This window comes from Balaenoptera musculus, chromosome 6, assembly GCF_009873245.2.
Source record: "Balaenoptera musculus isolate JJ_BM4_2016_0621 chromosome 6, mBalMus1.pri.v3, whole genome shotgun sequence".
NCBI lineage: Eukaryota > Metazoa > Chordata > Mammalia > Artiodactyla > Balaenopteridae > Balaenoptera > Balaenoptera musculus.
In genome coordinates, this window is record NC_045790.1 from 84598381 (window position 1) to 84613750 (window position 15370).

At 41.4% G+C, this 15370-nt stretch overlaps 1 protein-coding gene across 4 annotated transcripts in view; it reads left to right on the top strand.

The window, feature by feature from the left end:
• Positions 1 to 15370, top strand: part of INVS (inversin) — a 151821-nt gene that overhangs the window by 105936 nt on the left and 30515 nt on the right. For all 4 annotated transcript variants that reach the window (XM_036854591.1, XM_036854588.1, XM_036854589.1 and 1 more), the window contains one exon: positions 3974 to 4186. In XM_036854591.1, coding sequence (XP_036710486.1) covers positions 3974 to 4186 — 213 coding nt within the window. The remainder of the gene's footprint in view (positions 1 to 3973; positions 4187 to 15370) is intronic.

Consider the following 15370-nt stretch of genomic DNA (forward strand, 5'->3'; position numbering starts at 1 on the left):
AAGGGGATAGATGAAGCAAATATGGCAAAAGCTTTGCTAATTATTAAAATTTGGGTAATGAGAATATAAAGCATTATTATGCTATTCTCTTTTGTTTGTGCTTGAATTTTCTCATAATAAAAATATAATTTTTTTGTAATAAAAATATTTAACATATTTGAAATGCAACTTTCCATCCACAAGCAGCCTGAGAGATCTAGTTCTTCTTCTCCCCTTCCTTTCACCTTTTACAGATGAGGAAATAGAAGCTCAGAGAAGTGAAGAGAATGCCCAGGGTCACACAGGTCTGCTGACTTCCAGTTCAGCATTCTTTAGGGTATATTATGCCCATGTCATTTCTTTTTGTCATATTTGTAAGTAAATGCATAATTTGGGCCTCATTTTCATAAGCCGTATTTTGATAATACTGTTTGTATACTATGTGAAAGACACTATATATTAGTAATTATAGAAAAAATGATCAAGCTTACTAAAAATACATATGTTATTTGCATGTTGATTTAGAAGCAGTTTCATTCTATAGGAGACATATATATTCAATAATTGATAGATGAATTATGGAAGGATTACTGAACAGGGGGTCACGTGATTTTAGTCATCTAGATTTTGCAGGTAACTAGTAACTTAACCTTCAGTAAGTTGCTTAATCTTTCTGAATCTGTTTATTCATTTATGAAATGAAGGTGTAAAACTAAACCTCTGAAATTCAATTCAGTTCTACTCTTGTGTGGTTCTGTGACTCTGATGATTTTTTTCTATTGGGGAAAGTACAGTCATGAAAGGCATTTTTTTTTTTTTTTTTTTTGGCTGTGTTGGGTCTTTGTTGCCGCACACGGGCTTTCTCTAGTTGCAGCGAGCGGGGGCTACTCTTCATTACGGTGAGCAGGCTTCTCATTGTGGTGGCTTGTCTTGTTGTGGAGCACGGGCTCTAGGCACGCGGGCTTCAGTAGTTGTGGCGCACAGGCTCACTAGTTGTGGTGCACAGGCTTAGTTGCTCCGTGGCATGTGGGATCTTCCCAGACCAGGGATCGAACCTGTGTCCTCTGCATCGGCAGGTCAATTCTTATCCACCGCGCCACCAGGGAAGCCCCTGAAAGGCATTGTATTGATAGACTATATAGTGAAATTTGTAAAAGTTCTTCTGAATTTACAAAATGCTATTTACGTATAAATAATGTTTTAAAGTTTATATAGGCACCTCTACTTTATGACCTTCTGGTTTCTGAACAGTAGTGGCAGATCAAGCTGTCCTAAAATGGAGGTTCCTTAATTTTAGCATTTAGGACTTCCTTCTGAATTTATAGTTTCCTTACTAAAGTGATCAAATCACCCTTTGCTTTTACTGAAAACCTCTTCCTTTTATATCTTACTGTGACTGTTAGGTGAGTTTTGAAGAGCAAGTTTCTTTTCTATAATAGTTGGATGATTTTCTGTGTCTAATCATGCATCCATATAATCATCATTTTTCCACCTCACCAATCAACTGATTATTTCCTCCCAACACCTCTGACCCACTAACTCAGCAACAGTCACCCAGAGGGATCCGATCGGGTGGTTTTTCAGTAGTCATAAGTACTAGTTTCAGTCCTATGCAGATAATATTAGTGATAAGTGACTGTGCTATCGCCAACTGTGCTGCAGTGTATGTCCTGTAATATCAACAATCACAGCTGACTTTTATGAACTGCTTCCTTCTTGCCAGGCACACTGCTGTCTTCCTCACATTGGTTATTTCATTCTCTCTTCATGCCAAGTCTGTGATTAGGAAAAGCGTGGCTTAGAAACACCAAGTAAGTTAGTTAGGAAGTGACAACCATCATTACCATTGTTGGATGGTAGAATTTGGGGTGTTTACTTCAAATTTTTGTACTTTCTGCATTGTTTGAATTCTTAAACTATGTGTCATTTTTACAAAGTAATCATTTTTCTTTAAAAAAGGAAAGCATACTTGCAAAGATATTAACAGTGGTTAATTCTGAGTGTGGGAGTATAGATGACTTACTTTCTTCTGTGTATTTATCCAATTTGTTTTATATTTCCAAAAGTAGAGAAGATTTTTTTTTTTTCTTTTTTTGCTGCATTGGGTCTTCATTGCTGCACGTGGGCTTTCTCTAGTTGCAGCGATTGGGGCTACTCTTTGTTGCAGTAAGCGGGCTTCTCATTGCAGTGGCTTCTCTTGTTGCGAAGCACAGGCTATAGGTGCGCGGGCTTCAGTAGTTGTGGCACGCGGGCTCAGTAGTTGTGGCTCGCGGGCTCTAGAGCGCAGGCTCAGTAGTTGTGGTGCATGGGCTTAGTTGCTCCGCAGCATGTGGGATCTTCCTGGACCAGGGCTCGAATCCATGTCCCCTGTGTTGACAGGCAGATTCTTAACCACTGCACCACCAGAGAAGTCCCAAGAGAAGATATATTTTTTAAAGGAATCTGCCTAAAATCACACATCTAGAAAGTAGTCAGTTGAGATTCAAATACGTAACTATATGACACTAATACCCATCTTTTCTAAATAATATATTTATCAAAAAGGTATGCACACTGTACAAAATTTAAGGGCATTTAGTAAAACTAAGTGTCCCACTTACCCCCGTCTCTGAGACAACTAGCTTCCTCCCCAGAGACATCACTGTCACCAGTTTCTTGGGAAACTTCTAGAGATATATTTTACATAGATAAGCACACAGGGATGTGTTCTTTTTATATCAGTGGAGCACACCATAATAGTGCTCTGTTTCTTATTTTTTTCTCTTTCCCTTCATTGAACAAGTCATCCTGGAAATTGTTCCTTATATATGCATATACCACAATAATGGCCGCATTATGCAGATAACTTTATTACATGGATGGCCTGTACTTTATTTAGCCAGTCCTCTGTTGATGGAATTGAGGTTGTTTCTGTGCTTCTATGAATATCCTCGTACATACAGCATTTCACACAGGAGAGCAGATCTGTAGGATAAATGCCTGTAAGTGAAATGGCTATGTCAAGGGCAGATCATGAATAATTCCTGTATATTGTGCCAAAGTGTCTCCCTAAAGATTAAGGTAGCGTTTGGAGAGCCTGTCTCCCTCCACCCTCGCCAGCAGAGTGTGTTATTAAACTTTCTGATCTTTGCTAAGCTGATCATTAGATTAAAGTGCTCACTCATATTAGTCTTAAATTGTATTTCTCTTAAATGAGTGAGGTTGAACATATTTTTATATGTTAGGAGCCACTAGTATTTCCTGTTTGAAGAACTGTCTTTTATCTTTGTTATTGGTGTTTTTGCCTTATAAATATTTGTTATTTTTATGTAGTTGGATTTATCAATCTTAAGGTCTCTGAATTTTTGTATCTTTTTTTGGAAAAAACTTTTCACTCCAATATTTTTAAAAATCTTCCATGATTTCTTCTAGTACTTTCATGATTTCTTTTTTTCTTTTTAATATTTAGATCTTTGCTTCATCCATTTTGGAGTGAAATGTAAGAATCTTTTTTTTTCCAGACGGTTGCCCAGTTGTCCCAACTCTATTTAATAATCCATCCTTACTGTGGTGATTTAAAGGGCCATCTTTATCATAGACTAAATCTCTCCATTTGGAGGTATATTTTTCATTTCATAAGCATTAACTATCAGTAATCACAGGCTCTAACTTATGAATCTCACAGAATATTATTTGCAGTGCTTTTTCCAGATAGGAGCAAGGAATTACTTGGAACATGGGGAAGAAGAAAAGTGATCATGTGTTCTGATTTGTGAGCAAGTTAGCAAAACTGAGGAATAGACATGGTCAGCAGCACAAAGCACCTGACCCCAGCTTCACCCTTGTCTTGTGTGCATCAGAGAAGAAAGGAACAGTCCTGGAGTACAGAAGATAGCTTTGCCTGAGGAACATTTCCACATCTTAGAATGAGTTTTCCTTCTGCTGCGTAATATTGCCAGTTTAACTGTGCCCTGAACTACATTCTGACACTTAAAAAAAAATCTCCCTGCTTCAGGTACACTCCCCTCGATTACGCTTTGCTTGGTGAGCGCCATGAAGTGATCCAGTTCATGTTGGAGCACGGCGCCCTGTCCATCGCAGCCATACAGGACATCGCCGCCTTCAAAATCCAGGCTGTCTACAAAGGGTACAAGGTCAGAAAAGCTTTCCGAGACCGGAAAAATCTCCTCATGAAGCATGAACAGTTGAGAAAAGATGCTGCTGCCAAGTAAGTATGAGATCTAGGGACTGTTTTCTCACAACTCAGAGTCAGCGTGGAATGGGGCACGGTGGTGGGAGTGGCCAGGAGAGAGAATCAGGAGGGAATCTGAAATCCCTGTGATCCTTGTACCCATGTCACCGTCTCCCTTCTGCTCACCAGCCCTTCAGAGGACTGAGGCTAACAGGAAGGATAACGGCCTAATCTCTACTTGGTGGCTGTTCCTCTAGGTTAGTCCTTGACCTTCTAACTCTGAAACAAATCACTGTCACACCCATCCATGGCAAGGAGTTGGGGGATGGGGGTGCTACCTGCAGTAAGCTACGAAGGGATAACTGGTCCTCTCACCTTTCCTACCTTTCCAAAAGAAGCTCATGCCAATATCTAGCCTACTTTGGCTAGACTAAGTCTAGTTTTGATTTGATTGAAGCAACCAACTTGCATAAATAACTTGCTTTCCCCCACCTATTCCTTAACAAATCTGTACTAAGTAATGTAATTTATTCAAGGAATATTGATTGAATTCTTACTATACATACAAAACTCTTGGCTTGAGCCTAAGGAAAAAATAGTACTTGCTTCGAGGACCTCATACTTTTTTGGATAATGATATATAATATGCAAAATAGTCATTTTTGCCTATTATACATTGTGATTATTTTACCATAAGTAATTGATTCTAGATTATTCCTTGGTTTTCCTTTTCTTTGATACTTGTTTTGGGTATTTTAAATAGCAAGAGAGTATTGCGTTAGCAGGTGTAATACCGAAACCTCTGATGAGAAAGATACGGATGACAGGCAGATTCTTGAGGGATAACTTCCTGAATGTTTCCAAATCTTGAGTCCTTCCAGTTCTTGAATCCTACCATATCTTGCCCACAAGGAGGAAGCATAAGTGTAATAAATAACAGTTAAAAATAATAATAAAAGGCAAGATAAACTATGTTAATAAGAAGTTGAATACCACTATGAGCTGGAATGCTAACCATCTTGTCAATCTTCAAGACAAGATTGACAGAAACACATCATTTTCTGCGACTCTGAAGCTACTGAAATAGTTGATATATTGGGAAGTATTATTTTGCACTCTTCTCATAACAAGGCTTTTTTCACTTTTACCAAAGAATCCAGTATTAACCTAAAGCCTCTACGTGCCTCTTCTGCAGCCTTCTCATAAAAGTTCTCTGCATGTGAGTGACAACTGTAAGTGGGCAATACATGTGACAAATTATCCTGAGTTGCAAGTAAACATTCTCTGCAAGGGAAGGAATATTGTATTTCCGACTACCGATGTTTCTATAAACTCAAGTTTAATATGTGAGAATCCACTTTCCGACTTTGAAGTCATATCTACCTGAATATGAGGTGGGACTCTACAGAGCTACCATGGCTGACTTTGTATGTTCCCAAAAGAGAGTGTATTGATCCAAACACATTCTATTTTGTTACTGGAGAGAGGGGCCCCAGAGTTCTCCTCCCCACCAAACTCCCTTTCCAGTGGAATAGAAGGATTGTGGTTGAGTGAAAAGGAGACCTGGGTTCAAATCCAGCATCTGATATTTACTTAAGATGAACTGAACACAGCATTTCTCTCTCTGGGCCTCAGTTTCTCTATCTGTAAAACATGACAAGTTAGACTAGCTGATTTTAGGCACCCTCCAGCTCAGTGGAAACCCCTGTCTTCATTGTTAGTGACCTCAGCCTCCTCTTCCTCTCCTTTGCCAGTGATAGTGCCCAGAGGCTGTATGCCTGGGGCCAAGAGTTCCAAGTCAGTGTATGCTGGGAACTGAAAATACATTTATCAGGAGAGCTATACGGAGGAAGGGGTTTCACATAATGCCATGCTTAAAAAGAGTAGTGGTTTGCAGTATTTTTTCCCTAACATGGCCTTTTGTAACTCCAAGCCCAGAGGGTTTGAACCGACAAGGAGATTTAGGAGACATCTTTCTAGTCTAACCCCCACCTTCTACCCTTTTAGTTGTTATCCTGATTAGTTTCAGTGTTGTGAAAGATAGGCCCTCTTCGTTCTTAATTCTTAGTTTCTGAAATTGATTTTTAAAAACACTTTTAAATGGTAACTGTACTTACTGTGATAATCATTGAAATTACCGAAACTGAAAATTTCCTGTACTTTTTCTCAGTCACAGTCTTTCCTTTATTGGTCCTCATTATTGGGAGTGAACAAGTTTCTTACACTTCCTAACCATCACCTCCTACAGACATTGTAGCATAGATCTCCAAGAGAAATATTTAAATGGAGAAGTAACTGATTTAAGTTGTATTAATTTTATTTCTCAAAAGTTATTTCTGAAAATCTGAGTCAGTGTTTAATTTTGGTTTTAGATTTGGTTTTAAGAAACAGAAATCAGAATGTTAAATTCAGTCTTTGCTGCTGCTGCCTCATTGGCCCAGGCACATCATGTTGCCTCAACGTACCTTTCCCTATTTCTCACGTTACGATGGCAGAAATCACCTTTCTTAAAGTAAGGATGTCGAAGAAACTGATTAAACTTAACGGGATTACTATTTTACTGGTAGAGAAATTGGGAGAGAGAGAAGTTTTAGTCATATTTTCTAAGTCATTTTTTTTTAGAAAATACTATTTAGGAAATACCTATAATCCATTTAAAAGCACTTTACAACCCATACTGCACCTCCTATGAGGTTGCCAAAATGCACATTACTGTAGTTTACCTGCCAAAGCACAGAGTTGAAGGCACATGAAAATAAGACTGTGTTTATGTTGATCACTCTTATTCCTTGAAGCTTCCTTTTTCCCGGGTTTTTATTTCACTCTCTAATCTCAGATCTCCTCTAAGTCCCTGAACTCTCCCTTCTCACATCTTCTTAATTATACCATTTCCACACTGAGGTCAGCACTGCAGGCTAACTCCTTAGACTTCTATTCATGCTGTACTTTTTTCATTGAAAACATATCTACTCTGAAAACTTAAATTACTTCATCTCTGTAGATAACCCTTTCATCTCTCTCACATCTTGAGCTCCTGAAACTCTAATCCCAAATCATCCGTTGCCTACCGGGCATTTCCACTTGTTACTTGCCAGTATGTCAGATCATTGGACATTTCCATTTGCATGTCCTGTTGTCACTGTCACTTCAGGCTCACTGTGTGAAACCTACAACTCATCACCACAACCTGTCTCCCCTGGCCTCCTGATTTCCCTACTAGTGCTGCTGCCGCTGATTCTGCTAATTCCTCTTTCTGAAATGTCCTTTGTTTTGGTTCTTCTGTCCCACTGCTCTATGGAGGCCATCATTCTTGAATACCATCCATGATACTACATCAGACCCTTCAACATTTGACTTCCGCTTATATCTCCAAGTCTCATTTCTCTCCATTAGTCCCACCCTGCCACCCCTCACACTTGAGGCCTCAGCCATCCTGAACTTTCGCCACTTCCTCACTTACCACCACGCTCTCGGGAGACCTGAGCTTCCTTCTGGCTAGTGTATGAGACTGAGTATGACTCTTAGAGTTACATAATCAAGTCCAGTTTGGGTCACCCACTTCAAACTCTTGTAATGCCAAAGTCCCTCGCATGGGAAGTTGTGCTGTGTCCTCAAAAAGTCAAGTGACAAGGTATGTGCCTCTCAAGCAGCACATTTCATTAGTGGGCAGTTCTGTCTGGCAGAAGTTCTTTTCTCCCTTTTGATCTTGAGCTGCCCCTTGAAGCAAAAGAGAAAAAGTCTAAATCCTTTTCTATAAACCAACTTCCAGATAATTAAAGAAGGTGCTCATGATACTCGCACTCATACCCCAGCTCTCCTTCTCACTTTGTAGCAGATCCGCTTGCAGCCAGCTCCCCAGACATGCTCAGTTTGTCAGTGCGTTTCTTCAGGGTTGACCCATAGGTCTGAGTCTTCTGCTCATCCAGTGGTCTGATCCATGGGGAACCACTTCCATGGTTCTACTCCATACCTTCCCACTTCCCTGAGCCTCAGCTTCTCGTCAGTCAAATGAAAAGATTTCTTAGTCCAGGACAAGCTTTGGGGCTCCATGAGTGCCCTGAAACTGTAGGCAGTATTTTGTGTGTCATGAGCATATGTGCATTTGGTGGGGGGGGAGAGGATCTTTGGATTTTTATTACGTTCTGTAAGAGGGTTCGTGAATCATAGAAAGAATTTTTTTTTAAATCGCACTAAATGATATCTGAGGTTCCTCCCAGCTCTAACAGTCTGTAAATCAAAGGTCCTAAAATGCGTGACATTTTCTCATTCCCTCGAGAGGAAGTCAAAGACCAAATATTACTAAGCCTGTTTTTCAGCGACAATGAAGAGATAGAATCTGACAGACCCCCACATACAATGCAATACCACCTGAAAAGGTTAGAGCTAAACCTTTTCTGTCTGGTGAGGTAATCAGTTTCCTCTCACTGGAAATGTTCCAGCAGAAACTGAATTGTCATCTCTCCAGGATAATATATAAGGAATTTTTAAAAGTATATGAAGAGCTGGTCTCTCAGATCTCTTCAGAGTCAAAGATTCTATGAGAGCTGTGCCCTCCCATCTGCCTGAAATAACCTTTTCTCACATCCCTCCTTTCTCATTTTGACATTATTTCTATGTAGCCTTTTTTTCTCTTCTAGTTTAATTAGTCTCCCACATTGTCCCTTAGCTCTGGGTAGATATCTCTATTTCAGCATGCATCACATCTAGAACTCACTATCTGCAGGAAGTATGGGTCTGATTCCCCACTAGATTGTCAATTCCTGGAGAGCAGGGATTATATTATGTACCTCCATACTTCTAGTGCCTTAGAGCCCTTGATATATAGCAAGCATTTAATAATATGTGTTCAGTAACTGCTCCTACAGTGGGTCTAAGACTTTACCTAAGTCGTTCATCATTCTGGGCCTTAGTTTCCCCCTCTGTCAAATGGAAGGGTTGGACCAGGTCCTCTCTGAGGTCTCCTTCAGTCTCTGTAAGTGGACCAATCACTGTAACTTGCCTTGCCTTACTCAGGCAGCAAACACATTTATGTACCATTTATCCTCATAACACACACTGGCACTTGTATTTGTGCATTTGGTTTTCCAGCTCCCTCCATATTTATCATGAGCAAATTACCATTTGACAGGTTTATGATTTTAAAAAGAAACCTAAGAGCAATAAGGTTTATCACTGCATATACTTGAACATTAGACCCCACTATGTGGCTTCTCCAGAGAGTTGTATTTGCCCAGTTTTGCCAAGAAATTAATTCTATCAGACATTGTAGCAATAAGCAGCCTCTTTCCCATTCCATGAGCATTCAAGTTGCTATTTGCCATGAATACAAGACCTAAGAGAGGCTTGAGAGATGTGGTTTAAATGGCTTCTACAGAAAAAGGATTTGTGTGGTTTCAACAATGAGCATTTTCTGAAAATATCAACAGGCCCAGCCCTGTAGCTCTTAGATGGCAAGGCACTCATACCACCCCCAGGTTTCTTCACTTCTAACCAGATGCAGTTGCAGCTTAACAGCTTTACCTGTTAATAAAAGTAATAATGATTACTTATATTAATATAGTACTTTATAGCTTACAGAATTCTTGTACATTAAATTTGTACAAAACCCAATGAAGTAGACAGGGCAGCTATCCTTAAACCCATTTCATGCAGGGGAAAATAACACAGAGAGATTAACTTGCCTGAAATCACACAGCTAGTAAGGGAGAGAGTTGGCACATGAATCTCAGTCTTACCCAAAGCCAGGGCTCCTACCATTGCTTGGTTCAGGGGAATCAGCCCTCCAGCCATGCTTATGCTAGAGGCTCTCTCCAGATGCCAGCACCATCTGATAGGCCAGCATGGAACAACCTTGCTGCTTTTTCCTGACTTATATGCAACATGTAATTGTTGGTGGCAAAAGTCACCAGGCCCCCAAGTCAGCTTTTGTCCTAACTCAATGCTTTTTCATTTGTGTCATGTCATTTCCAGTGATTGTTAAGAGAGTGGTACCAAGCCACCAGAATCAGTTCTGCAACATAGTTCAATAAAAATCTTCTTATTATTCTCCAAGTTAACATAGCAGAGCATACCAGTATCCTCCTAAATCCTTGAGAAAGTTAAGAAAACTCGTTGGCCCCAAGCCTACACCAGGACGATGAACAAGAATGGCACTAGGGCAAAGCTGGGTTAAAGCGGTACAACAGCAGGACACACTAACTTAACCTCCCTTTTCTGTGGAAACCATTTTAATCACATCTCTCAAACCTCTCTTAGTCCTATATTCATGGCAATGGCAACTTGAATACTCATGAATGAGAATGAGCCTGCTTTATTTCTGCAGTGTCTGACAGAATTAATTTCTTCTTGTTAAAAATTGACAACTAAAACTCTCTGTGGAAGCCACATAGTGGGGTAGGGACAAAATCCATCAACTTCCAGGACTTAAACTTTCCAGGCCCAGAGGCAGGTCTGTGCCGTATCGTGCAGACAGACGCCTTCAGTGCTGAGATGCTGAAGCCATGGAGCATTCAAGTCTTTGAAGTTACTGCCTTTGATCTGGTTCTCTGCACATCAAGCAATCTTTTGATCACTTGGTTTCTTACTGGCCTTTTTTTTTTGCAGTGGTTATCTAGGCTTCTCATTTGCAGAAGTCCCCATTCTTGAGTCTTAGATCTGGCTTGGGAGGGCTCCAGGGTATATCTCTGACCCACAACAGCCCTTCAGAGATTTGCACCAGCAGTGTATGCCTTGGGTCTTTTCTTCCCTGGGTGAAACAGCCCCGTTCCTCCAGCCCATCCTTTGGAGACCCTCTTTACCCTGTGGTGCATAGGACCCAAAGCAGAGGTTGTCAAAGATCTGATCCCCAATTGGCTTTCTTACATTTTTATACTGTGAGCCTCTGGGGAGCTGCAAAAATTGCTCTAGAAGAGACAGTACAAACCAGACTAATTGGTAGCCCATAAAAAGCTGTTGTCTGGTTGATTTCCCTTAAGATAATAGAAAAAAAAAGGGTGAGGAAAATGTGGGACTAGTTTATACATTAAGATTCTGCTATCTTAATAAATTTCCTGCTAAAATATTACTTGCTGTGTCATGGACAGGATTTTTTTTCTCTTTAAATTTTCATGTAAAGTAGAATAACATTGGTTCTTTTTCTTGTATTTGTTTCCTAAACTTTACAAAAATAGGTCAAGTGTATAGGATGGCCTACCATGAAGATTAAAGATCTTTGACATTCTGTAATAAATTAGTTGGGGAAAAAACACTTAAATTTTAGGACAGTTATTGAGTCTAAGGGTTCAGGACTAAAAGCTATGCTAGAAGCTAGCTTGAAATGCTGTTAATGGTTACTTTAATGTAGTCTTACCACTTTCTTCATATGACCCAATTCACTTTTTTAAATGATGGAAGAAGACTGAGTAAAATTTTTAAAAATGATTTGTGAGATGAATTTTACAGGAAGAAGTAAAGCTGCTGAATTCCAGCTCAGCTCTGTGTATAGAAAGCTGTTAGCACGTAACCTTGGATAAGTCACTAAGCTCTCTGCCTCAGTTTCCTTATCTACCAAATAAGTGCATTGCCCTCATTAAAGTGAGATTCCTTCAAGTTCTTACATTGTGAGCAGTGGTTCTGGACCTTTTCCCCCAGGGAAACACACAAACACACACGGGATCATATTCTTTTCTGAGGAGCTGTATCCTCTGTGTGTGTGTGTGTGTGTGTGTGTGTGTGTGTGTGTGTGTGTGTGTGTGTGGTTGCTTTTTGTTTCAAGGCAGCAGTACAGATAAAATAGGATGCAGCTTATGCATAATTCCCAGTTCTAATCCCTTTTCCTCAGTGATCACTACTTTTACATCAAGAACCACAGCTCTGGAGATCTGCACATTTGTGGGCTGTGTGCCACCTGGAAGATTTTTTTACTGCAAAATGCATCCATTTTTAAAAAACATTAATTTACTTCTATTCATCAGCTGAGTGTGTAATTATATATTCTCATGATTACATTCTTTCTCCCGAATCTGCTTACTGAGTTCCACTGAAATGAAAAAATAACCCCTTGCAAACCTCCCCCTCCAGAAAAGTCTTCAGAAGGCAGAGCTCCCTTACCTACTGGCCATCTTGATCACTCTAAAAGGCTAGATCCCCTGTTTGTCCTGTGACTGCCCTTGTGGGAGGCCCAGAAAGGTCTTCAGTGACAAGGTTTGCCCAGGGGCTGATTGCACAGTGGCTTCTTGGAATTGAAAAGGAAAGGGGTTTGGTGTCCTAAAAGAAGGAGAAATGACTGCTCAAATAACAAAGTCTAGGTTATCACCTCAAAGCCTCTTTTGATGGCAATGATATCCATGCAAATGCCAAGCCAGGCAACCCCACACGCCTGTCTGTCTGAAGGACCAATATATTCTCTTAAAGCACTTCTGTTCATCAGTGCTCGTAAAAAGAGCAGCTCTCCCTCTGCCTGCCAGGAGCACGGCTGTTAGATCAATTAGCAGCACCTCAGCCACCCAGCTGCTTCCACCTTCTGAAAAGCAGCCTTCTCACAGACAGATCACATTGAAATGGCACTTGCTAGCATCCATACGAATCCCAGGCACTGAAGATGACAGGCTGTCCAGCTCGCCTGTCGACTGCAACGCAGTGCACACAAGTGTCAGCATTTGGCAAAGCCTGTAACGAGGCCAGAGTCAAATGAGAACATTCGAGCTATACAGCAGTCAGCACGACCCATCTGACCACTTTCTCTGGGATTGCACTCAGTGGGAACCTATCAGAGAGGCAAGCTTGGACCCCAGATCAGGGGCTTCACCACACAGGATGAAAGACCTTCAGAAGGGGAGTTAAGGGACTTCCCTGGTGGTCCAGTGGTTAAGACTCTCTGTACTCCCAATGCAGGGGGCCAGGGTTCGATCCCTGGTTGGAGAAGTAGATCCCGCATGCACGCCGCAACTCAGAGCCCGCATGCTGCAGCTGAGAAGTCCACATTGCCACAACTAAGAAGCCCGCATGCTGCAATGAAGATCCCGTGTGCCACAACTAAGACCCGGCACAGCCAAAATAAATAAATAAATAAAATTTTTTTTTTTAAAAGGTGGTGGGGAGTTAAGTTGACAAGGCTTTATATTAAAGTGTGACTCAGATATCTGTCATCTGGGACTTTCCTGTTCCTTGAGATATAAATAAGCTTTGCTTCAGATTGCACAGTCTGTGGAAATCTGAATTCTATGACTTCTTGGGAGCTTAGGGTCTCTGCCTCAGCTCTTGGTCCCATTTCTGGGACCGTAGCCCTACAACTTGTCAGGTTGCCTATAAAAAAGCATGTATGAGCATGGGAGGCCTTCCGAGAAGCTGGTGTCATTGAGGAGACTCACATTGCATATCCTCTAATGGCATAGTTAACAGGCCACACGAGACTTTCCTATTCTCTTAAGCTTTGCTACTCGGGGTGTGGCCAGAGGACCAGTAGCACCTGTATGACCTGGGTGCTTGGTAGAAATGCAGACTCTTGAGCCCCACCCCAGCCCCAGTAAATCAGAACCTAGGTTTTAGTAAGATCTCAGGAGAGTCCATTCATTAAGGTGTGCGGATCACAGATCTAAAGTCCTTTTCTGTCCCCTCACCTGGACGATTCTCTGCCCGGCCCTTGCTCCACGCAGTACCCAGTCTTTCGCCTTCTCTTTCTTCCCCCTCCCTTCTCTCTTGTTCTTTCATCTCTTCCCTCCCTGTCAGGAGCTACAAACAAATTCTTTGTGTCCTGACAGAGCAGGCCTCTTTTCTGGATCCCCAAGCCAGTCACCACCTAGGCCCTGAGGGTCTCACCTTCTACCAGCCCTCAATCCTGTCCCCAAGCTTACTGAGGTATTTGTCTAAACAAGGTCCCCCACTAAGAGGGACCCTGATACCAGCTACTCCGATAAAAGAAATCTCTCCATCTCATTACATAACACAGCCCCGATTTTATAAAGACATTCCAAACAGACCCTTAAATCAATTCAGGATTATTAGCCATCATGTGAGTGTTAGACCTGGGGAAACTGAGTCTTCGGCAGGAAGGTGACTTATTCAAGGTCTTTTTGTGGTTACTGGCAGAGGCAGGACCAGAAGAATTCTTATACTTCCCAGTACAGGGTTCTCTTCACTATACCTCTAATTATTCTACTTTAAACTGCACCCTTAAATGGCAACCAAATTCTCTTCCTGAGCAGCAAATATGTATTGGGTGCCTGCTGTTTATAGCAAGCATTATTTAAAGGTCAGAAGAAGCAAAACAGACCCAGTTTTTCCATACTCTCTCCTTTGCCCAGACTGCTCCCTCAGACTAACTTCCTCATTCCCACCTACCTGCCTGGCAAACTCCTACACATCTTTGAGAATCAACAGTTGGGACCTTCTTCCAGGTTCCTCCACAAAATTAATCACTACTTCCTCTGTGCAAGCACATTATTATAACATTTCTTCCATCATATGTTAAGCCTTTGTTGTCCTAGCTGTTCCGCTCTGGGTAGAAGGTTCTTCAAGGGAGGGCCGAACTCTGTGGTCCTCATCACTGTATCATCAGTGCCCAGCACAGGAGAGGTGCAGAAAATGTTCGTTTTCATCCTCTTTTTTTTCCCTTGGATATCCCTACAAACTAATGACATCAGTCAAACAAATCCTGTCCTTAACTCAGCCACTTCATCCTTAAGCACCTGGCCCCTTTCTGGACCTGCGCTCCCTCAGCCCATCTGTCTCATCCGGCCACTCATTTCTAGTCCTGGCCTCCCCTCTCTATTCTGTTGCTACCCAAAGGTTCCAGCTTAGCCACCAGCTACTTGTGTATGACTTCTTGAAAATCACTGTACCTTCTGGGCCTCATCTGCAAGTTGAGTGGGTTTGACCCATAAGCTAAGAGCTCTCGATTGGCAGTGTTACGAGATTATAACACACCTCACAGGTGTGTTATAATCACTTGTGAGGTGCTTTGTAATTTTTTCTTGTAATCATTAAGGTTTACCAGTGGTCTTTTTAAGAAATAGAGAAGATTAAGGGTTATCCCTCTGACTATCATTCTCAGTTGCATTCTGATGTGCTTTCTGGAATAGGAGAAAAGGGGTGTAGTTACAGGTAGTTCCAGGGATCACACACACTTGGGGCACACACACTTTGGGATCCTCTTATGTCTCACCAAAAAGTTCCATATCATGTGTGTCTCAACTGGGCACAGGTTGATCAATACGATTCTTTCGGCCTCCATCATCCTTTGAG